General features: G+C 48.4%; 1 protein-coding gene across 1 annotated transcript in view; it reads right to left on the bottom strand.

Annotated features, from left to right (window-relative positions):
• The window catches only part of Grhl2 (grainyhead like transcription factor 2), a 102,292-nt gene extending 92,304 nt beyond the window's left edge, over positions 1–9,988 (bottom strand). Inside the window, exons 1-2 of the mRNA XM_052161447.1 lie at positions 9,913–9,988; positions 3,365–3,560 (exon numbers count right to left, since the gene is read on the bottom strand). Of these exons, the coding sequence (XP_052017407.1) occupies positions 3,365–3,532 (168 nt within the window). The 5' untranslated portion in view covers positions 3,533–3,560; positions 9,913–9,988. The remainder of the gene's footprint in view (positions 1–3,364; positions 3,561–9,912) is intronic.
• Positions 9,989–25,386: the final 15,398 nt, after the last annotated feature.

The following is a 25,386-nucleotide window of genomic DNA, read 5'->3' as shown; positions in this document are numbered from 1 at the left end:
AAGAATTGGGAGGCAGAGGCAGTAGGACCTCTGAATTTTTGAAGCCAGCCTGGACTACATAGCAAGTTCCAGATCAGCCAGAGCTATGTAGAAGGACCCTGCCTCAAAACAAAACAAAAACAAAAACAAAAAAAGAAGAGTTCTCTTCTTAGGCACTAAAATGTTTCAAACAAAAGGATAGCAAATCTTGCATGCAATGTCAGGAACCACATGATTTAGGAGACAGGTATTTAACAAGAAGAAGGTAGATTTAATCTAATGGTAGTTTTGTGTTAACTCTCTGCCTTGCATCTCCAAATATTACAGACATATTTGAGGTTGAATCACAATGTCTGCAAATGTATAGAGGAGATAACATGGCCAGTATCAAATTCAACTGCCCATGTAATCCCAGCACTTGGGAGGCAGAGGCAGGTGGATTTCTGAGTTCGAGGCCAGCCTGGTCTACAGAGTGAGTTCCAGGACAGCCAGGGCTACACAGAGAAACCCTGTCTCGAAAAACCAAAAAAAAAAAAAAAAAAAAGAAAAAAGAAAAAGAAAAAAGAAAAAAGAAAAAGAAAGTAAAAAAAAAAAAAGAGAGAGAAAAAACTATCACCATTTCACAGCAACAACAAAGTCTATTTTAAAGAACAATTAGGGGGGTGGGGCACGGGTGGGGGATGGGGAAGCGGTAAAGGAGCGGCACTAGCCTGATAACCTCAGTAAGGTCTCAGAGCCCACATCAAACGCTGGATCCAGTGGCGCACATCTGTAATTCAGCATTCTTACTCTGAATCTGGGGTAGAGACGGGATACGTAGCCAGAGGTCCAAGGGCCAGCAAAACAGCACAAACATAAGACACGCCCCCTACACACACACACACACGTAAAATTTACTAAATTTACACGCAAAGTAAATTTACTAAAGAAAAACATGAATAAGAACAATGTATTTCTTCTAAATATATCAATATATTCCTTTAAAGTCTTTTAAAACTATTGTCATATTGATCATAAAAGTCAGAAAAAAATGTCATTACCTGAATATTTAAAACAGGAACATTTGCCGGGTGGTGGTGGCGCACGCCTGTAATCCCAGCACTCTGGGAGGCAGAGGCAGGTGGATTTCTGAGTTCGAGGCCAGCCTGGTCTCCAGAGTGAGTTCCAGGACAGCCAGGGTTACACAGAGAAACCTTGTCTCGTAAAAACCAAATTCAAAGAATCAAAAAAAAAAAAAAAAAAAAAAAAAGGAACATTTAAATGACGTATCAATAGATTTTTTTAAATTGCTAAAACTGTCAAATTTCAACCACTTTTCTGTCGTTAAAAAAAATACAAAAACAAAAACAAACAAACAAAAAAGTTTTTCCATTTCTCTCTGAGCTACAGACTGAAATCAAGAGGCCTGGTGGTGCCGGGAACCGACGAGGCCAGGAATGAAGCATTCTGATTGGTAGGGCCAGGAATGGGTGAGGAATGAAGCATTCTGATTGGTGGGGCTAGGAAGAGGCTGGGAATGAAACATTCTGATTGGTTGGTCCAGGAATGGGCGAGGCCAGGAATGAAGCATTCTGATTTAATGAGTCTTCTGTCTCTACAATTCTCTACAAACTTCAACAAGTTGTCCTTTAAGATTTCAAAGCTATTCTTGTGATTTTCTTTTCTTTCTTTTTTTTTTTATTTTCCCCTCAATGCAGGATTTCTCTGTGTAGCCCCAGGCTGTCTGGAATTCTCTTGGTAAACCAGGCTGGCCTTGAACTCAGAGATCCATCTGCCTTTGCTCTAAGGGCTGAGATTAAAGGTGTGCCCACCTGTCAGTATTTGACATCACATCCTCTCCAGCTGAGGGGGGGGAAAACAACGTAGGCCAGCTAAGGTACTAGCTAAGGTACTAGATTACTAAGGAATAATCTAGCACTTTCTAACAAAGAATACTGTATTTATCTGAAGTGATAATGTACCCAGTTAAAATGCCCTGGAGGGTCCTACCCTAAGTCCCTGAGACCTGCCCCTCACACCTTGCTCTGTCTTAGGTGAGGAAGCAGGAAACAGACCCAAGGTCACATTTCCCCCCCAACCCCCAATGGAATAGCTCTATCCCAGCTCCCAGCACTAGCTAGAGGTTCTGCAGTCACAGCAGCTCCTGAACTGCTAAATACCACCTGCTGACTTTCTACACTTCAACAGTCCCCAGAGGGCAGGTCATAATTCTTTGCACTTAAAATTCACTATGGTTTCTTGATTATTCCCTGAGATACACTTACTTTGAAAACTACTGTGTGCCGGGCAGTGGTGGCGCACGCCTGTAATCCCAGCACTCTAGGAGGCAGAGGCAGGCGGATTTCTGAGTTGGAGGCCAAGCCTGGTCTACAGAGTGAGTTAGTTCCAGGACAGCCAGGGCTACACAGAGAAACCCTGTCTCAGAAACACCACCACCACCACCACCACCACCCCAAAAAAAGGAAAAAGAAAAAGAAAACTACTGTGTGACCAGTATTTCTTCTCACATTATATGGACTTTTAAGGACTTTTTTCAAAATAAAAACAAAGGGAAGCAGTCAGGACCAGATTTTCTGAAAGCCTCTCACCAACACACTGGCTGTGACAAGCCCGAGAAAGCAGAGACAGAGGCACGAGGGTGGTTCTCATTAAACTGAAAAACCCGGAGACAAGTAAAAGTTGACAGCTGAACCGATCATGGCAGTGCCACATAAAGCGAGCTCCTAACAACGAAGTAAAATGACAGAAAGGAGGTAAGACAGACAGACAGACAGACATGAGAGAGAGAGAGAGAGAGACAGACAGACACACAGACAGAGACAGAGAGTGAGAGAGAGAATAAACTCCAAATTACAACTTCTTTGTGGACATGAAGTTGGGTTTCAAAGGGGGGACCAAAATCAACCACCTAAGGCCACTGACCTAAAACAAAGATTGTTCTTTCTATCTTGCAATATGGTGCCATGAGGCCTGGGGGCGGGGAGGAAGGGCTGGCCCGAGGGACCCACCTTGTAGTACTGGGGGGAGGGGCTGGCCCAAGGGACCCACCTTGTAGTACTGGGGGTGGGGGGAGAGGCTAGCTCGAGGGACCCACCTTGTAGTACTGGGGGGGAGGGGCTGGCCCGAGGGACCCACCTTGTAGTACTGGGGGGGAGGGGCTGGCCCAAGGGACCCACCTTGTAGTACTGGGGGTGGGGGGAGGGGCTAGCTCGAGGGACCCACCTTGTAGTACTGGGGGGGAGGGGCTGGCCCAAGGGACCCACCTTGTAGTACTGGGGGGAGGGGCTGGCCCAAGGGACCCACCTTGTAGTACTGGGGGGGAGGGGCTGGCCCGAGGGACCCACCTTGTAGTACTGGGGGGGAGGGGCTGGCCCAAGGAACCCACCTTGTAGTAGTCGTAGAGAAGGCCCAGGGCAGCCGCACTGTCCTCGTCTCCGTTGATGCTCATCATTGCCTTGGTGGCCGCAGTCAGGGGGTTCTCCAGATACGACTTCCAGGCCTCATCCTCGCTCGTGTAGGCTCTTCGGGTGTTGAAGGGAGGGTCACTGGGCATGGGCACTAAGGCCACTAGTCTCTTATTACTGTAAAGAAAACAAGAGACATGTAAGGCTCCTCGTCCGGGAACGTTGCATGTTTTCCCAATGATACTATACACGTCACGTGGTTACCCTGAAATGTGTTTGCCCAGACTAAGGCACGCTGAAGCTGGAATGACCTCACTGCACTTCTAAATCCTGAACGTACACCTTCACTGTGTATGCAGAGTAGTAAGAGCTTTTAAGAGGTAGCCTGGACTTGAAGCAATAGCTCAGTGGTTAAGAAAAAAGAAAGATAACATAACATTGCCACTAACTACAAATCTGCCTCAAGCTGCTTATCGATAAATCGTATTCATCTGATCCAGTTTCTTATCTAGAACACCAAAATGTGTGCAGTTCTTTAAAAACAAGAGAAAATATAGCTAAGTATATACTTTGGCTTTTAGCTTATTGATGTCTAAGAGGTCACAACTACAATGTTCATGAAGTATGTGTATTAGCCTGAGACCCCTTCTATAATTACATAATTTTAAAATAAGTAAAAAATGATAGACATTAAAAAAAAAAAAAGAGTGCTAACTGAACCAGGAGGACCAGGCTCCAGGTCCAGCCCTCACATCAGGTAGCTCACAGCTGTCTGTAACTACAGTTCTAGTGCACCAGTAGCTCTCCAAATGCTCCACTCACGTGGTACACACACACACACACACACACACACACACACACACACACATACATTTTCCAAGGGTAGCATATGTCTTAGGGTTTCTATTGCTGCAGTGAAACACCATGACCATAAAGCAGGTTAGGCAGGAAAGGGTTCACTCAGCTTACACTTCCACACTGTTGTTCATAAAGGAAGTCAGGACAGAAACTCAAGGCAGGAACCTAGAGGCAGGAGCTGATGCAGAGACCGTGGAGAGTGTTGCTTACCTGCTCCCTTATAGAACCCAGGACCACCTGCCCAGGGATGGAACCACCCACAAAAGACAGAGCCTTCCTCCATGGATGACTACTTAAGAAAATGCCTTACATCTGGATCTCATGGGGGCATTTCTTTAGCTGAAGCTCCTCCTTCTGATAACTCCAGCTTGTGTCAAGTGACACACAAAACCAGCTAGCACAGTATATCTACTTAGTATGTGTTGGTCTCCTCCAAACTCTGCATCTGATCATTCTGAGTAATTTAATTTTTCTTCATGAATGAGCACTAGAATAAAACCCTGTGAGGGAATAATTTTCCGTTAACTAAATCCTAATTTAAAACATCAATTACATATAGGTAATAGGTTAATGATTCAAACTGTTTTATTAAATTTAATCTTGCTTGGAATTCCCAGCAACTTATAGACCAATATAAATCTCTTAGTTAGAATAGCAACATAAGGTACTTGGCAAACAGAACCCGTTACATACAGACTGTATAATACAGCTATGGGCGTGTAGTGATGGGACAGACTCTACGGATGAATCCCATGTCACTGTAGGATTCTACTATACTGAGATAAATTGGAAGTGTCGTGATAGGAAGTCCAATGAAGAGACTATTGGCATACATGGAGACTTTCCCTAAGGGACAGGGTATGAAGCAATTCTAACCAGGTCAACCTTGTGTAAAACAGCAATGTCTTAAGGTCAGTGTGACAACAGTGACTCATATTCCCAAAGACCACAGTCTTTACAGCTCCCCATAGACATCAGGATACAAAGTGTCAAGGAACTGAGTCTGGAGAAACTCTGAAGTTTATTTCTTACCCCTTTATTCTTACCCACTGAAAGGGAACAGAAGCAGAAGAAATCTCTGTATTTAAGTAACAGCTCAGTTAACACACCATCACAAGACACACGGTCACATGACAACCAGGTGGCAGTGCCAGCTCTGTGGCAAGTAACATAGCTTAAAGTGTGTCTCATTGAGTTTCTTCGGAATGGGGCAAAGCCTACTGACATAGCTCTTCTGTGAGTTCAAGGCCTGCCTGGTCTACAAACAGAATCCAGGACAGAAAGTGCTCCATCACACAGAGAAACCACCTAAAAAAGCAAAACGCAACAAGATTCGTTCATCCAGCGCTAGTCCACAAGCATTTGTTGAGCACACCGGGGCGATACTGCTCTTGACCATGGAGGGGGAGGCCTGATGCTGTGACCTGATGCTGTGACCTCCAGTGCCTAGCAGGATATGGAGCCACTGCGGCGGCCACCAGTGTGAGAAGGCAAGTCAGAGCTAAAAGACAGGGACCACGTGCTGGTCCCTGAGGAAAGGAGGAGAGGGGAAAACAGATTTGAAACTAGTACATTTCATCATTCAGAATGAACATTTTTATAAAAGACCTATGTTTTGGAAAGTCTGTTTTTTGTTTTGTTTTTTTGTTTGTTTGTTTTTTGGTTTTGAGACAGGGTTTCTCTGTGTAGCCCTGGCTGTCCTGGAACTCACTCCATAGACCAGGCTGGCCTCCAACTCAGAAATCCGCCTGCCTCTGCCTCCCAAGTGCTGGAATTACAGGCGTGCGCCACCACCGCCTGGTTTTGGAAAATGTGATAGGAAGAAAAAAAAAAAAAACCCAACTGCCTTCCTACAAGGAGCATGGCATTTCCACTCTGCGGAAAATTACTATGACAACAGAGTAAGTTAGGAGTCCAGGCTGGACATCTGAAGGCAGAAGTGAGACCTGGTAGAGAGCCGGGTCCCAGGCTGTGATGGTGACAGCCTCTCCCCGCACAGTGGTTAGTGGGGCTGCCCTCACCTATGTTTCACTGAGAAAGCCAAACAGGAAACAGGAAGTCCAGTCACTCATGGAGAGCTGAGCATGGCGCACGCTTTCCCGAAACACTCAGCAAAGCAGGAAAGAGTCTCAAAGCGCAGAGGTGCCGAGATTTAGACATTAAAATTCTAACGTCTGAAATTCGAAGCGTGGCTCTGGCTGTGCCCATTCCTAACATTCAGCAGGCAACGGTGGCCTGACTCACTGCAGAGGTTTTTCTCGACTCTTCCTTAGTCCCCAACTCCTTCCTCCTGACCACACCTCTTCCTGGCACACTTCTGGCATAGTGACTTTAGGAATTTACCTAGTGTCTCCCCTAGTAGGAAACTCTTGGTGAATCCTTACATGACAAATAGAGGGAAAGCAAGGGCCTATTGTGCTCTCCCATTCCGCTGTGCAATGCCAGTTTTCCCCCTTCAGAGCTCTGCAGACGACACAGAAATGGAAGTGTGCAAAGCAGAACTTATCAGCTAGAGATGCCTTCTGAAGGCGAACTCACTAGTCACCAGGAAAGTCACCTTTTTCTCTTTTTTCTAGTTTTTTGAGACAGGGATTCTCTGTGTAGCCCTGGAACTCACTCCATAGACCAAGCTGGCCTCAACCCCTTCAACTCAGAGAGCTACCTGCCTCTGCCTCCCACTGCTGGGATTGAAAGTCTGTGCTGCTACTGCCTGCCTGACTCCTGTCAAGTAAGAATCTTCTCAATCCAAGAATCTGGGTGGCCTTGCACACAGAACTCTAAGCAAATGGGAACTTGATCCCTGGGTCCCTCTTTGGGGACGCAGAGCTCAGGTCAGTCCTGTCACCTTTTCTATTTTCTCTGTACATAGGGCAGGCAGGAAGGCAGGGAGTGAGTCACTGGCCGCAGGGGTGAGGAGAACTCAACCAGCTACCAGAGACTCTGCGCTCAGGGACAGCCCTCCCTCTGCCCTGGAGGGATAAGCAGAGCTCCGGGCTCATCTCTCTCTCTCTCTCTCTCTCTCTCTCTCTCTCCTCTTTCTTTCCCCCTTACCCTCCCCCCTCACTCCACTCGGTCATGGCGGCCTCCACTTCTCTACTCTCCCCCTCTCTCAGCCTCTCTCTGCCTCCACTACCCTGTTAGCCCCCTGAATAAACTCTATTCTATGCTAAAAAAAAAAAAAAAAAAGAAGAAGAAGAAAGAAAAGAAAGGAAAGGAAAGGAGAAAAGAAAGGAGAAGGAAGGAGAGCTTCATGAACAAAGTCTGTCGTGGAGCTAGGAAGCAGCGCGATCCGGGAGTCCTCTGCATTAAGTCAGTCACCGCAGCTGGGCGGTGGTGGCGCACACCCTTAATCCCAGCACTTGGGAGGCAGAGGCAGGCAGATTTCTGAGTTTGAGGCCAGCCTGGTCTACAGTTCCAGGACAGCCAGGGCTCCACAGAGAAACCCAGTCTCGAAAAACCAAAAAACAAACAAAAACAACAAAAGTCAAGTCATCGCATCCACCAGGGCAGCTACCATCTCCGCGCTTCACAGCATTGGCATTCAGCTCTCCAGAACCTTCCTCCTCTTCAGATGGGTGGAAATCTGGTGAGATGATCTCCGAGGATCACCAGACCCCTCAGCTGATACTTATTTTCACTATCATTATCCAGTCCCCGGCACTTCTCAAAATTTGTGCCTTCTACTTGCTAAATATGGAGAATTAAACAGTCTTCCACGCCATGCCTTCAAGGTTTGCTTCCTCCCTCCCTCCCCCTCTCTCTCTCTCCCTCTCTCTCTCTCTCTCCCTCTCTCTCTCTCTCTCTCTCTCTCTCTCTCTGAGCTCCAGAAGCATGTGTAGCATTATTACATGATCTACCTTTAAATTTTCATTACACAAAGATTGCCAACAACATAAAGAGGGCCCACCAAAGTGGCATTCCACTAAACAGAACCATCCAGCAGCGTCCATGAGTGGTCCTCCCTGAGGTCCTCCCCACGTTCCTTGATCAACCTCAGATTCCCAAGTCTTGTGGTGTCAGTAGCTTTGCCTTTGGCTTCCCTCCAGAAGCACCGATTCCCACCCTGCTCCTAAGTGCACTGCCCTGCAAGTGCATGTCTCCCCTGCTCTGTTTTCAAAAGAATGGTGCTGGAGAAGGTGGTGGATTCAGATCCGGAGCCCAGCCCTAATGCCCGTCTACACCTCTGTTTCCTCCTCTGTGATGCGTTAGACTGAAACACCTGTGATGCTCCTAACAGAGAGGAATCAGAGAGCTGTGGCTTCTAACTGGGTGCAGAGACTAGAAAAGACCAAGGTGGGAAAGCCAAAATTCTTATCTTCCTCCAATGCCACACCCTTCAGGTTCCAGCCCCTACTCCTTATCTCTGTTGACCGCAGTTCTGGCCTGCTCTTAGACTGAGAATCCTTGCTTTCCTAGATCCACCTCATTAGAAAACCCTACTCGCAGGGCGGTAGTGGCGCACTGCAATGCCAGCACTCTGGGAGGCAGAGGCAGGTGGATTTCTGAGTTCGAGGCCAGCCTGGTCTACAGAGTGAGTTCCAGGACAGCCAGGGCCAGGGCTATACAGAGAAACCCTGAAAAAACAAATCCCAAAACCCCACTCATTCCAGCTGCTATCTGCCGGGGCTGCCCACCTCTCTCCACCCTCGCTCGCACCCTGATCCAAAGCCCTGCCTCCTGACGCTTGGGGTGTTTCACTGTCTCTCACGAAGTCCCTGCACCCTGGACACCGACTATTCACACCGGTATGGAGTCCCCTCCCACACCGCACCAGGATTCGTTTACAAACAGTACCAGGCGGCAAAAGTGGCAGTTTGCTGCTTTTATAATTGGGGAGTGACCCTGACCTGAGGCAGCGTCACTGGGGGGGGGGGGGGGGGGGAGGCAAGAAAACCGGGCTGAAAGGTTTTCTCTCGTCCTCGGCTCCCTCCCTCCCACCTCCTCTCCTTCCCAGCCACGAAGAGGCGAGCTGTGTTCCATGTTTCACTGCGTGCGCCCTGCCAGGGTGGATCTCCAGCTTGCCAGAGGCTCACAGCCATGGAGCCAAGCTGAGCTGAAAACCCTGGGAGCCGCTTTCACAGTGAACCTTTGCTGCTTCGAGCGATTCCTCTGGCATTTTATCACAGCGATGAAAGACTGACAGACGCAAAACCCCACAGACCCATTGGTTAGAGCGTCTGCTCCACCACCACGCGCGCGCGCTCCTAATGCCGGAAACAAGCTTTAGTTCAAGGCTGAAAGGGTTAAAGGAGAAAACCACGGAGCTAAAGGGGAGGTGTAGCAAAACACCAGAGAAGAAAGATGTAGTCACCATGGGAAATGCAGAAAGGGATGAGAAGAGGATGTTTTAAATGGAGATAATTCATTAGGATGATGACTTGAGAGCTGTGTGTGTGTAAACCAAAATCTAATCTACTCAGAACAGCCTGAGGGAACTTCTACATCGATTTACCTTCCCATCCTTAGAACAGTTTTTGGTAATGGTTCTACACACCTTGTGGAGTGCCTCCCAGGATGAGCAGGGTCTTAGTCACAGTTCTAGTGCTAGGAAAAGGCAGCATGACCATTCTTACAAAAGAATTCATACAAAATAATTATCGTATTATAAATTATAATATTCTCAATACAATAATTCTTACATAAGAAAACATCTAACTGGGGGATTGCTTACAGTTCCAGAGGTGACTCAGTCCGTCATCATCGTGGTGGGGGGAGCAACCGGGAGCCACACCCTGACCCATAGGCAGAGACCGAAACAGAGAGGAAACTGCTCAGGCAGGAGCTTCAGAAAACACAAAGTCCCTCTCCCCCCTCCCACACACACACACTTCCTCCAACAAGCCACACCCCTAATTCTTCTAATCCTATCAAAGAGTCCTACTTCCTGGTAACTGTGCATCAGATACACATGGGGCCATCTTTATTCAAACCACCACAGTATTCTAACCACCTTACATAAGTTAATTTACCGAGTTTTCAAACAATCCTCTCCCCCCTCCAAAAAAAAAAAAAAAAAAAAAACACCCTTGAAGCCAGATTCAGACACCATGTTCATACAGGTTTGCCCAAGGTCTTGCAGCAGGCAGTGTGGGACAAGGACTGGAGACACTCAAGGCCTCCCAAGTAGCTTTCTCAGTTCCAGTACTTGACTAAGGTTAATTTCTGAGCCGGGTGTGGCGTACACACCTTTAATCTCAGCACTTGGGAAGCACAGCTGGAGGATTTCTGAGTCGAGGCCAGCCTGGTCTATAGAGAGAGTTTGAGGATAGGCAAACTTCAGTTTCTCTATGCTGGAGAGCAAGTGTTACATAGACCACCTTCCAGAAAGAAAAGGAAAGGGGGGCGGACAGGGAGGGAGAGCGCCATGGGAGGGGAGAGGAAGGGAGGGGACGGGAGGGGAGGAAAGAGGGTGGCCTTCCTAAATAGAAGGGTAAAAAGAGGATTTGATCAGCGACTATTAAAGACAGCAAAAGACAAACTAAATAGATGGAAAAACAAGGATCTGCCATCCTGAAGGGACTCAAAAATTATTCTACTCCTCTATTCTTTTTGAAAGAATAATTGACAAAGATAACCAAATATTCAAGCAAGGGAAGAGGAGAGAATGTTAGACATAGCACGCATTAATAAAAATGGTGTTGTACATTGCTTTATGCAAAAATGAAATAGATCTCAATCCATCCACACAGATTGCCTTACCTGGAAAAAGACAGTCAGTCACTTTGCAGTGGAGAACCCTCGCAGTGACTACCTTAAGACAGTCATGGGGCAGAACTCTTAAGACAGAACAGGAAAGGAGAAAAGGGAGCTTGCTGGCGACTGGGAACTGCTGCCCCGGGGTTGTGAGAAACAGTCACTGAGTGTGTAAGGACACACAGCTGCCCAGGCCGTGAGGAGCAGTCACTGAGTGTGTGAGGACACACAGCTGCCCAGGGCTGTGAGGAGCAGTCACTGGGTGTGTGAGGACACACAGCTGCCCAGGGCTGTGAGGAGCAGTCACTGAGTGTGTGAGGACACACAGCTGCCCAGGGCCGTGAGGAGCAGTCACTGAGTGTGTGAGGACACACAGCTGCACTGGGCCGTGAGGAGCAGTCACTGAGTGTGTGAGGACACACAGCTGCCCAGGGCCGTGAGGAGCAGTCACTGAGTGTGTGAGGACACACAGCTGCCCAGGCCGTGAGGAGGAGTAACTGAGTGTGTAAGGACACACAGCTGCCCAGGCCGTGAGGAGCAGTCACTGAGTGTGTGAGGACACACAGCTGCCCAGGCCGTGAGGAGGAGTAACTGAGTGTGTGAGGACACACAGCTGCACTGGGCCGTGAGGAGCAGTCACTGAGTGTGTAAGGACACACAGCTGCCCAGGGCCGTGAGGAGCAGTCACTGAGTGTGTGAGGACACACAGCTGCCCAGGCCGTGAGGAGGAGTAACTGAGTGTGTAAGGACACACAGCTGCCCAGGCCGTGAGGAGCAGTCACTGAGTGTGTGAGGACACACAGCTGCCCAGGCCGTGAGGAGGAGTAACTGAGTGTGTGAGGACACACAGCTGCCCAGGGCCGTGAGGAGGAGTCACTGAGTGTGTGAGGACACACAGCTGCACAGGGCCATGAGGAGGAGTCACTGAGTGTGTGAGGACACACAGCTGCCCAGGCCGTGAGGAGGAGTAACTGAGTGTGTGAGGACACACAGCTGCCCAGGGCCGTGAGGAGGAGTCACTGAGTGTGTGAGGACACACAGCTGCACAGGGCCATGAGGAGGAGTCACTGAGTGTGTAAGGACACACAGCTGCCCAGGCCATGAGGAGGAGTAACTGAGTGTGTAAGGACACACAGCTGCCCAGGCCGTGAGGAGCAGTCACTGAGTGTGTGAGGACACACAGCTGCCCAGGCCGTGAGGAGGAGTAACTGAGTGTGTGAGGACACACAGCTGCACAGGGCCGTGAGGAGGAGTCACTGAGTGTGTGAGGACACACAGCTGCCCAGGCCGTGAGGAGGAGTAACTGAGTGTGTGAGAACACACAGCTGCACTGGGCTGTGAGGAGGAGTCACTGAGTGTGTGAGGACACACAGCTGCCCAGGGCCGTGAGGAGCAGTCACTGAGTGTGTGAGGACACATAGCTGCACTGGGCCGTGAGGAGCAGTCACTGAGTGTGTGAGGACACACAGCTGCACAGGGCCGTGAGGAGCAGTCACTGAGTGTGTGAGGACACAGCTGCCCAGGGCTGTGAGTAGGAGTCACTGAGTGTGTGAGGACACACAGCTGCCCAGGGCTGTGAGGAGGAGTCACTGAGTGTGTGAGGACACACAGTTGCACAGGGAGGAGTCACTGAGTGTGTGAGGACACACAGCTGCCCAGGGCCGTGAGGAGGAGTCACTGAGTGTGTGAGGACACACAGCTGCCCAGGGCCATGAGGAGCAGTCACTGAGTGTGTGAGGACACACAGCTGCCCAGGGCCATGAGGAGCAGTCACTGAGTGTGTGAGGACACACAGCTGCCCAGGGAGGAGTCACTGAGTGTGTGAGGACACACAGCTGCCCAGGGCCGTGAGGAGCAGTCACTGAGTGTGTGAGGACACACAGCTGCCCAAGGCCGTGAGGAGCAGTCACTGAGTGTGTGAGGACACACAGCTGCCCAGGGCTGTGAGGAGGAGTCACTGAGTGTGTGAGGACACACAGTTGCACAGGGAGGAGTCACTGAGTGTGTGAGGACACACAGCTGCCCAGGGCCGTGAGGAGGAGTCACTGAGTGTGTGAGGACACACAGCTGCCCAGGGAGGAGTCACTGAGTGTGTGAGGACACACAGCTGCCCAGGGCCGTGAGGAGCAGTCACTGAGTGTGTGAGGACACAGCTGCCCAGGGCTGTGAGGAGCAGTCACTGAGAGTGTGAGGACACACAGTTGCACAGGGCTGTGAGGAGCAGTCACTGGGTGTGTGAGGACACACAGCTGCCCAGGGCTGTGAGGAGGAGTCACTGAGTGTGTGAGGACACACAGCTGCCCAGGGCCGTGAGGAGGAGTCACTGAGTGTGTGAGGACACACAGCTGCCCAGGGCTGTGAGGAGCAGTCACTGAGTGTGTGAGGACACACAGCTGCCCAGGGCAGTGAGGAGGAGTCACTGAGTGTGTGAGAACACACAGCTGCCCAGGGCCGTGAGAAGCAGTCACTGAGTGTGTGAGGACACACAGTTGCACTGGGCCGTGAGGAGCAGTCACTGAGTGTGTGAGGACACACAGCTGCCCAGGGCTGTGAGGAGCAGTCACTGAGAGTGTGAGGACACACAGCTGCCCAGGGCTGTGAGGAGCAGTCACTGAGTGTGTGAGGACACACAGCTGCCCAGGGCCGTGAGGAGGAGTCACTGAGTGTGTGAGGACACACAGCTGCCCAGGGCTGTGAGGAGCAGTCACTGAGTGTGTGAGGACACACAGCTGCCCAGGGCAGTGAGGAGGAGTCACTGAGTGTGTGAGAACACACAGCTGCCCAGGGCCGTGAGAAGCAGTCACTGAGTGTGTGAGGACACACAGTTGCACTGGGCCGTGAGGAGCAATCACTGAGTGTGTGAGGACACACAGCTGCCCAGGGCTGTGAGGAGCAGTCACTGAGAGTGTGAGGACACACAGTTGCACAGGGCTGTGAGGAGCAGTCACTGAGTGTGTGAGGACACACAGCTGCCCAGGGCCGTGAGAAGCAGTCACTGAGTGTGTGAGGACACAGTTGCCCAGGGCTGTGTGGAGCAGTCACTGAATGTGTGAGGACACAGCTGCCCAGGTCTGTGAGGAGCAGTCACTGGGTGTGTGAGAACACAAAACAAGGGGCTCCAGATGGCACCATGGTTTGTCTGCCCAGCATTTGTGAATATTGCTACCGCAATGGAATATAAATAGAATAAAAGGCCTCCCAGGTGTAAGAGAAGGGCTGACAGGATGGAAGGAAGCCCTTGCAGGAAGTAAAGACTTCCTTTACACAGCAGGAAGCATACTTGAGGGCCCTTCCTCTGCTCTACCCTAAAACCTGGTCTCTTCCTGGGGAGTCACACAATCCCCCAGTGGCAGACTGAACACGTTTCTCCCTCAGCCATCGATGTGCAAAAACCTTCCTTTTGACTCCTTTGTGGAAGAGATTTCTAGTGCCCAGCATGATGGCTCAGCAGTAAAGACACTGGCTGTCAAGATGGGTGAGGGGAGTTAGATGTCCCAGCCCCACAGCTGAAGTTTTCCTCAGACCTCTACACATCGCTGTGGTACCTGAGCTCGCTCACGCACACAATAAGGAAATAAGCAAACAAACATTTTAACTTTGGGGGTGGGGAGTTGAAGGTTGAGACAGGGTTTCCCCTGGAACTACTTCTGTGGACCAGGCTGGCCCCATAAATCCATCTGGTCCCTCTGGGATTAAAGGCACATACAACCATGCCCAGCTAGGATAATTTAAATGTTTAATATTATATTTCTACTGCCCAGATCCAACTGGCCTATAACCAAGATGCCTACTTAGAAGGAAGTGAAATTCACAGGGTAACTCATATTTTATGTAGATTCCCAAACTCCTGGTGGTTGTTATTTACATGTGTAAGCATTTGCAGTATCTGTTTTCATACTTTTATGAACACAAAAGCTTCCGGGAGTGTTTGTGGTTATCTACGCAAAAATCTCTCATCTTACAAACAGCGAAAGTGCAGTCGGAGAGATCTGGGCTTTGTCCAGGGACAGCCGTCATTTCTGTGGATGCTGAGATTTGATCAGGAGAGAGCAAGGTTGGAAGATGCAGAGGCCACGGGCCAAGTGTGCTGAACAAACACACAAGTGAGAGCAGGCTTCAGAGCGCGCTCACGGTGAACCTCACGGTGAACCTCACGGGAAGCCTCGGCCCCGCTCAAAGCTCACGGACCTTCCACAGAGCTGGTCTGAGTGTGAGCGGTACGGAGTAAAGCGTCCACAGACAGAAAGAACCTACTCTAGGAAAACATTCACGCATTCACACAGTCTTATCCAGAGATTCTTGGAGCCGGCAGCCATGCTCACACTGCTCACACTGCTGTCTTTTTTCACACTGGACTCTAATCCCTTGTCCAGCAACTGAGGTGTAAAGATGTCGTGGGCGTCACAGCAGCCACGGCTTGCTCGTCTCACGTTTCGATGTGGTGCTGTTTGTCTGTCTGTTTGTTTTCTACGCTGGGACATACTATTTAAAATCCTTGAAAGCATGGGTGTCATTTACCTACCAGTCTCGGGTGTGCAGCCGAGATGGGAATCTGAGTGACTGCAATGACAAAGGTCCAGGCTCTGCCCTATGACACCTTTCCAGGTGAATACACAGTTGCAGGTGTGACAACTGCAGCTGGAGATAGGGCAGAGGATACTGGAAGGAACGCTGTCATGGGGACAGAGAACAGAGTGGACCAAGGTTCTGCTGCCTTGCTGAATTTGTCACCTTAGTGTCAGGGAGGTCACATTTGCCTGTGGACTCTTCCCAGCCAGCAACCGTGCATAGATCATACAGGCCACTGAAGTAGGCATGTTCTTAGGAGACCCGTGTCCTGTGTGCAAACCTCCATGGAAGACACACTGTTTTGAGGTCCTACCTGACAGTCCCTCTCTCCCCTCACTTGGGGCTAAGTCTTGGTCCAGTCTGATGTCGCCTCTGACTTTTCCTCTGGTGCTATCTCACGGGTGGTGGCTGTCTCTGTGCAGTTCTTGCAAGCTGAGGAACTCAGGATCTCAACCTGAGGAACACAGGATCCGTTCTGGATTGAGATGGGGCTGCTCGGGATTGGTCGGCAGGGAAATGACACAAACATAAAGTGAAGGAAGATGGGAAACCTGGATCCTATGCAGGGAGGAGACCCAAAAGCAGGCATTGCACAAGCTGGTCTCTGAGGCAATGAGGAACTTCCCCGGGAGAGCTGGACCCTAACTTTTCAAAAAGAGGAAGGCACAAGGATGTGTTGTTCATTTCTCAGACTTGATTGGATTTCTGGTTTTTATCTGGGGGTGCTCTGTGCCACAGAAAAAAACATGAACAAGTTTTAGAAGCTGCTGTCTCCTGCTGCGTGTGAGTTCCGGGATCAAACTCAGATGGCTGGGCTCGGTGTCAGGTGCCCTCCCTACCCATTGAGCTATCTCGCCAGCTCAGTTTCTAGGATTGGGTTAAACCGGATTTTGAGTGCAAGGTCTTCATTCAGGAAATAGCCCAATTAAATGTATTTTGAAAACATCTTTCTGTCAATGGTGGATGGCACAGAACGGAACAGAGGTTATAAGGAACTAATAAGAGGGACTGGAGGGGTGCTCAGTGGTTAGAGTATGTACCGCTCTTAGCGTGGTTAGGAGTATGTGTTCTGTTCCCAACACAGTCACCAGTCACCATGGGCAGCTTCCATCCCCAGCTCCCAGAATCCAGTGCCGTCACTCATGTGTGCACACCCACACAGACACAGAAGCCAAGGCCAGAGGGTGGGAAATTAAAGTAATAAGAAAGCTACAGAAAATAGACAGAACAGATAATTAGAGATTATTTTCTACATAATAATGAGAAATCATTCTCACGGGGTCACCCTAATGAGTCCATTCTAACTGTCTTTATCTAACTTGATGTTTATTTGTCTATAGTTACCTAGATACAAATCTTAGCCCTCATTGTTCATGTACTATGACTTAACCAATTAGTAGCCTCTTATAACAAGTGAATAATAGTATTCAAACTTAGATACTCTGGCAAACATGTTGGAATCAACCTCCATTTTTAACAAAGCTACACAGGAAAGACCAGGGAAGCCCACACAGAGGTCACCCAAAGCACAGATTGTGTAGGTATTCCCTCTATAAAATAAGGCAAATAAATGGACTTTATTGTTTTTTCAGGATTGTGCTAGAAATGCTGAGTTAAACTTTGGCATGGAAAGTAAGCCATCACAGTTATGGAAGGCGAGAAGAACCTTAGGTCTTCCTGGTCTTGGAGGGAAGCAGAGAAACAACTGGAGAACGATCTGTTACCAGCTAGAAGTGACTCTCTGTATTGATGAAGCATGGTGGACAGCAGGGAGAAACCGGAAGCGAGGGCAAGGTGGGGCAAGGTGGGGAACAGGAGGCAGCAGAAAGGAGGCAACCTCTAAACTGCCCGGGCAAGAACGTGCTAAAGGTGAGGTAGAGCCTACCAAGTGACGGAAACTGTGGAGGAGCCTTGGCCCCGGTGCCCTTCCCCCACTGGTGATTAGCCATATCCAGTTGAGTCTGTCCATGATCACTAAGGACAGGGGGACCTGGTAAGGGTGCTTACAAAGACGAAGCTGGTCTCTAGGACTTCCAGGACCCTGCAGATGCACCAGCTCTAGTTCCGGACCTCCCAGCTTCAAGGACTAAGTAGTGCCCCCGGCCCTCTAGACTGCAGTTAACTCACAGGGTTATCTAACCTATCCGCATGTAAGCAATCTGATGGCAGCCCTTTGATAGTTAAATAAATTCTATGAGCTCTGATCCTTGGAGAGCCCTCTCTGCTACAGTCGATAAACTCAATTAAGACTCTTAAAACAAACTAAACAGCAAAAATAGACATTACAAATCAATGAAGAGGATCACACACTCATCCCGACCGCACTTGCAATGTCCACTGGTGTCTGTGCACACCCGAAGAGGTGAGAGGCAGGGAGGTGAGAAAGGCAGGAAGGACAGGAGACGGGAAACTGAGAGGAAGAAGGAAGCAGGAGGGGGTGGGTGGCCAGGACAGTGGGAGAAGGAACCGGGAAATGACAAGAGACAGTAAGCAATGGCTGCATCCTGTCACTCGAAGGCCAGAAGCACAGCCAGATGCCAGTGTGCACGAATACCTAACAACACGAAGGTGCCACCGACGAAGTTGGCCATTACGTTGGTCAAAATCTCTGTTGGTTCAGAGACTTGGACTTTGTGGCAGGCACTGGAGTATCTCAAAGCTCCCGGCTCTGGAGAAAGACACCGTGTAGGGCCCAGGCGAGCTAGGGACTGTTCCAAACCAGAAACTAAAGTGACTAACTCCCCAGATAGCAGGAAGTTGAACACTAGACTTTGAGAACCTTTTGTATAGTTCTGGGCCGGACTCGGGGTCAGATTCCCTAAGGCTCTGGAACTTTTCCCAGCACCTTCCCTACACTGCCTGGCAGGGACTTCCTCACTGAAAGCTTTGAATGTTTGCTCTCGCCTCTGTGTCTGGTTCCTGAAGCATCTGTAGTAAAACATATATAAACTGCAACAAACATGCCTTGGTTTTTTTCCCCATCACTTCCAGTCATAACTGCAGGAGTTACTGCACAAGTCAATTTTACTATGACCCAGGTTTTCTAGAAATATGTCTACAAAGGCAGGAATAGACTGTCCTGGGTGGGTGTGTCTACAGTCTGTGTGTGTGTGTGTGTGTGTGTGAGTGAGAGAGAGAGAGAGAGAGAGAGAGAGAGAGAGAGAGAGAGAGAGAGAGAGAAGAGAGAGAGACAGAGAGTGTGTGTTGGCCTAGAAGAGAGTTAAGTCTGATGAAGGAGGAGAAGTTGCAAGGACCTGGAATAGGTGACTCTCTGTAAACTACAAGCGCTAAGACGGCCATCTATCCACAGTCTGAGCAGACAAAGGAAGCATAGAAGAAACCAAAGGGTCACCTGAGGACACTCACTGGCTCTGGTAACCTTCATGGAATAGGTAATTCCAACAGTGTAGAAATAGCTGTAGAGTGTAAAAATGGTGCCCAACTCATTCTAACGAGACGGTCTAACCCAAGCATCACACTGCAGCACTCACAGCGCACACCCAGTCACGAGGAGCACCGCAGTTACAGTCGCGGCTCACAGTCCCTGTTTGCCATGCCCATCGTCGGGACATATCTCACGCCCGAGGGAAGGAGACAAGAGCACTTACTTACCCTTTTTGTTCAGGGGAAACATTTACACAACAGAAAACAATGAAGATGGATGAATGTCAGCAGTCAGAATATGTGTGTTAGGCCGAGGATACAGCTTGACAAGGTCAAGAACTTGCCTAATATATGTAAAGTTCTGGATGCCATTCCTAGAAAGGAACACACACACACACACACACACACACACACGCATACACTTCTGCACACGCATGCACACATGCACATCATATTACATTAAACTTAAAAATAAAAACACATCTTCAGAGTTCAAAAGTAAAAGAATTATACTCCTAGGGCTAGAGAGATGGCTCAGCAGTTAAGAGTACTTACTGGCTTACCTTCCAAAGGACCTGGGTTCAAGTCCCAACACCCACATGGTTGCTTACAACTAACTGTCCATGACTCCAGTTCCAAGGGTTCAACTCTCCGCTGGCCTTCTCAGGTATTGCACACGAATAGCACACAAACATACTAGCAAGCAGGATAGCCACACACATACAATAAAAGTAAAAAATTGCTTGTTTTTTGAGACAGGGTTTCTTTGTGTAGCCCTGGCCGCCTTGGGACTCGCTCTGTAGAGGGTCACTCACAGAGGCCTGCCTGCCTCTTCCTAAGTGCTGCGATTAAAAGCATGTGCCACTACCACAGAGCAAAAGAACATTTTTTTTCTTCCCAGAGAGAGGGTTTCTCTGTATAGCCCTGGCTGTCCTGGAACTCACTCTGTAGACCAGGCTGGCCTCAAACTCAGAAATCCGCCTGCCTCTGCCTCCCAGAGTGTTGGGATTACAGGCATGCGCCACCATCGCCCGGCTAAAAGAACAATTTTTAAAGAATTAAATGCCAGTATTTAGGAGGCAGAAGCTGGTCTACATAGTTGACATAATGAGTACCTGGCTAACCAGAAATACAAAGAGAGACACTGCTCTAAAATAATAAAAATAAAATAATTAGATCCCCTCAAAACTGACAAAACGAAACTATTATCAAGAAATAATAATATACTGCAATCATAAAAGAATGCTCAAAGCTGAGGCAGGTGGATCTTTGTGAGTTCAAGGCCAGCCTGGTCTACAGAGCGAGTTTCAGGAAAGCTGGAGAACAGAGAAACCCTGTCTTGAAAATCTGGAAGAGAAAAAAAAAAGAATGCACAAACAATTGAAAGGCTTATGAATATCACTACACACTAATAATGGGACTATGATATCCTTTAGTGATAGGTACAGCACTTCCCTAGCACCAAAGGGAAAAAAAGAGAGGAAGATAGGAAAAGTACGTTTATGAAAATTCATCATTAATAGTTGCGGTAGCACTCATGTCTCCCAAAGTCCTGTTGAAATAACATCCACAATGCGACAGTATTTGGAGGAACCCCCAGGAATGACTAGCAAGCCAAGAGTCCAGAAAAGTAGCTTTGGAGAGAGACTCCCCTGGAGCTCAGCCTCAGCAGCCTGATCTGTGGGTTACAGCCTGCAGAGCCTCAGGATGAATTCCCACTGTTTTGTCAACCACTCAGAATGAGAGTTTTGTTCTAGCAAGAAACCTGAGTCCAGTGAGGCAGGAAGCTACCTCACAGGCAGAGGCCTCCGCTGTCCTAGCTTTCAGAAATCCCTTTTATGATATGAGTGCCTTGCCTGCACTTATGTATCTGTGTGCACGATGTGTGTGCCCAGTGCTAGGGGAGCTCAAAAGCGGAGTTTGGGATCCCCTAGAGATGGACTTACAGGTGGCTGTAAGCCACCATGTGGGTGCTGGCCACTGAACCCAGGTCCACAGCACAGCAGCGAGCGCTCGAACTGCTGGGCCAGCAATCACTGCAGGCCCTGCCTCTCAACATCTTATTTGAAATTCTAACTGATATGATCATAAAAAAGATTGCATGGAGTGTTGGAGTCACACACCTTCAATCTCTGCTCTCAGGAGGCAGAGGCAGGCGGGGTGAAGATGTCTAAACCCTGGGAATTAGGGAGGGACAGCCATTGTTTGCTCACAATAATAATAGGGCTGGGCGGTGGTGGCGCACGCCTGTAATCCCAGCACTTGGGAGGCAGAGGCAGGCAGATTTCTGAGTTCGAGGCCAGCCTGGTCTACAGAGTGAGTTCCAGGACAGCCAGGGCTACACAGAGAAACCCTGTTTCAAAAAAAACCAAATCCAAAAAAGCTAATAATAATAATAATGATAATAATAATAGATCTTTACAAACTTAGTAAAAGAAAGATCAAGGAGATATGTAAATAGATAGATATTAGTTGGGCAGCAGATTTAGATCACAGTAAATCACACTTCACAGGCCAGATTAGAATTCATAAAAAAACTGCCAACCTTAGGCAGCTCCGGCCGCTCCCAGCTCTGACAATCAACGCTGTAGACACTGCTCTGTAAATTTATATAATAGGAGGTAAGAATTTGTTTTTAAAGACAGAAGCCAGGCATGGTGCATGGTGGCTCCAGCTCCAGCTCCAGGGGGTCTGACCTCTGACCCCTGCAGACACAAGCATTCATTGGCACATACTCCCTCTCCATATACACATAATTAGAATAATAAAACCAAATCTTTCTTTAAAAAGAATGGAAAAAGGACCCCTCCAGGCTCCCACAAAAAAAAAAAGGGGAAGATAAAAAGAATAAAATAAAACAAAAAGATTAATTTTTTAAGAATTTAAGCTCTCTAAGGAACAGCCCAAGACAGACTATGGAGAGCAGCAAGCAACATCACAATATATACAGCTTATTTTAAAAACCATACACAAAATAAAATGTAAACATTTAAAAAGAAAATAAAGTACATTAACAGTGTGTTCACACATACAAAAAAAAATGTGAAACCAAATTTTTAATGAAAAAGATTGATGGATCCTGGCCATATCCTGCTAGTATGCGGAAACTGGACCCACACAGTGCGACTGTCAGTCCCTGGAAGACTGCTCTTTCCTTACCCAGAGCTTTGCAGGTCGGAAGGAAGGGGAGATGAGAATCCTAGGCCACTAAGAAGGAATTGGAAATGATACCTAACACTCTTCTGGGATTAAATGAGTCCCCTGAATTGGTGGTCAAAGCAATTAAACTGGAATTACTTTTTGAGGTCCTCTTTGCTAGATCTCCCAGAAAACAGATATGCATAACCAAAAAGTAAACCAAGAGGGAGACTGGGTACACAGCGTGACACCCGCTCTCTCGCCAGGGGCCACACACTTTCAAACCAAATTCCTAATTGCTCTAGATATGCCCACACTGTGCGTTGGCGGAGAAGTTTCACGTTGCTTCCACAAACCGCAAGTTTCCATAAACATGCCCTTCAAGGGGAACAACCTGCAGGTAAACAAAGGACCTCACAGTGGGGACAGCCTGTAGCTGTGTTGGTTTTGTTCCCTTAGAGGTGGGGTCTTACTTGGCACACAGAGGCTACTCCTGCCTCGGTTCCCACCTGCTGGGGTTGTGGGTGAGCCACCCCAGCAGGCTTACAACCTAGAACTCCAAAGTCATGTCACCTCCTTAAGACTCTACCACTGTGACACACAGAGATTGAAAGTAGCCTGCAGTGGAGAGGGTTTATTTTCCCTCACAGATTATAGTCCATTTTTGGATTATAGAGATTATAGATTATATAGATTATATATTATTATAGATTATAAACACTCCATAGATTATAGATATAAGGATTATAGAGATATCTTTGGAACAGGAACGCAAGGCAGGAACCAAAGCAGAAGCCATGGAGAATCAGGAGTGCCTGTCCGGGCTTGAAACCACTCACAGTGAGCTGGGACTTCCCACACCAATCATTAGTAATTAATATATGACTTATTTATACTAAATAATTAATAATAAAGAAAATACTCCACAGACTTGCCTAAAGGTCAGTCCTATGAAGGTATTTTCTTTTTGTTTTATTGTTGTTGTCGTTATTTTTTTAGACAGGGTTTCTCTGTATAGCCTTAACTGTCCTGGAACTCACTCTGTAGTGAGGCTGGCCTCGAACTCAGACTTCTGCCTACCCCTGCTGTGCTGGGGTTAAAGGCGTGCATCATCACTCCTGGCTATGAAGGTATTTCCTAATTAAAAGTCCCTCTTCACAGATGACCCTAGCTTGTGTCAAGTGGACTAACTAACGGACTGAGTCAGGGGGATTGCCACCAGTATGAGACCAGTCTAGGCTACAAAGTAAAGACTGATACAGCAAGACCCTGTCTCAAAAATACCACCACCAGCTGGGTGGTGGTGGCGCACGCCTGTAATCCCAGCACTCTGGGAGGCAGAGGCAAGCAGATTTCTGAGTTCGAGGCCAGCCTGGTCTACAGAGTGAGTTCCAGGACATCCAGGGCTACACAGAGAAACCCTGTCTTGAAAAAACAAAATCCAAAAAACAAACAAACAAACAAACAAACAAATACCGCTGCCGCCACCACCACCAAGATTTAATATAAAGTGTAGTGTAATTACAGGGCTTGGAAATTTATCCTTCAAAAATTGACTCATCTGAAATAGCATTACTATCTCAAATTTTTATTATTACATTTATCCAGTGTGTGTGCAAGCCGGAACAGCGCAGTGTGCACTGGAGTGGCAGCCAGAGAACCATGTGTGGGACAAGCTCTGCCCTGTGGCTCCTGAGATCTGGACACCTGGGTGGCCAGGCTTGCCGACCGGACCCTGGACAGCGGAGCCATCGCACCAGCACTGCTCTTTAAACAACCACTGAAGCTTTTCCTGGACACCGATAGGCCGAGGGGTTGGGGTTGGAGGGAAACCTGAGGGACGAAGCTGAGAGATGAAAACAATGGTGGCCTTTCCAAGGAGGGGTCACACCTGAGGACCGCGGCTCCTATCTTCCTAATCACCCGAAGAATGGGAGCTAACCATGAAATGGCACTGGTTTCCTAAGGTGGCTTTCTTCCCTGCTAATGGCATTCTTAAATCAGTAGCCTGTGTCATCTTTGAGGGCTCAGTTAGAGCAGAGGCTGGCTGTGTGTCTGGTTTCTCCACACTCACAGGCCAGTGAGGTGTACATCTGGGCTGAGCCCGAGGAATCGTGAGGTGTTGGTTCTGAGCTTATTCACCGGTGGTCTGCAGGGCGGGATCCCATCCTTCCCCGAAGTGGAAATCGTGGCTTCAACGGCAAAGAAGGAGGGCTGAATATTGAGATCTGTTCTCAGATTCACTGGCCCATCCCAGAGTCTCTAGAGCTGACTCTATAACAGGGCTTTAAAGATACCAAAATACCAAGGAAACAAACACAATCGTATAAAGATGGAAAAAAAATCACGTGAGAGACTGGGCTGGGGGGTACAACTCAGTGGCAGAGTGGTTCCTTACCAAGCTTAAAAGCCTGGCTGGAAAGGAGGGAGGGAGAGAGGGAGGGAGGGAGGGAGAGAGGGAAGTAGGGAGGGAGGGAAGGAAGGAAAGAAGGACTTATGAGGAAAGAAAAAGAAAGAAATGCAATAAAAAATACCACATTGCTGGGCAATGGTGTCTCGTGATTTTAATCCCAGCACTTAGGAGGCAGAGGCAGGCAGATCTCTGTGAGTATGAGGACAGCCTGGTCTACAGAGTGAGCTTCAGGACAGCCAAGGCTACACAGAGAAACCCTGTCTGGGGGGGTGGAGTGGGGGTGGAGGAGAGAGAGAGAGAGAGAGAGAGAGAGAGAGAGAGAGAGAGAGAGAGAGAGAGAGACTGAACGGGAGGTTAAAGTGAGCCATGGAGCAGGGCCACTTAGAACTGGAAGGCGAATGGTTGAGAAAGTGCCCAGCTCTTGCTCAGGAAGTCCAGTTCCCTGGAACGTATTTTATGTTTAGCTGCAAAGACGATCACTGAAGAGTGAGCCTCAGTAGGGAAGAGCAATGGAGAAACTGGTAAGTTAGCCTTGCAGGTGTCCGCTTTATGGGGAAATGTGAAGCCAGGAAAGTATTTATCAGCATAGGGACAACCTGAGGTGAAAACCAACTTAAAGAGGAAGTTACTGCCATGGTGCCATGGTGCACACCTTTAAAGGTATGTGAGAGGTAGAGGCAGGGGGATTAGAAATTCAAGGGTCAGGGCTGGAGAGATGACTCAGTGGTTAAGAGCACTGACAGCTCTTCCACAGGTCCTGAGTTCAATTCCCAGCAACCACATAATGCCTCACAACCATCTATAATAGAATCCAATGTCCTCTTCTGGTGTGTCTGAACACAGCTACAGTGCACTCGTATACATAAAATACATAAGTATATCTTTTTTAAAAAAGAGAAAGAAATTCAAGGGTCATCCTCCATGATGTGTGTTGAGTTTCAGGCCAGC

This window comes from Apodemus sylvaticus, chromosome 17, assembly GCF_947179515.1.
Source record: "Apodemus sylvaticus chromosome 17, mApoSyl1.1, whole genome shotgun sequence".
Taxonomy (NCBI): Eukaryota; Metazoa; Chordata; class Mammalia; order Rodentia; family Muridae; genus Apodemus; species Apodemus sylvaticus.
This window is presented reverse-complemented; position numbering and strand designations above follow the sequence as displayed.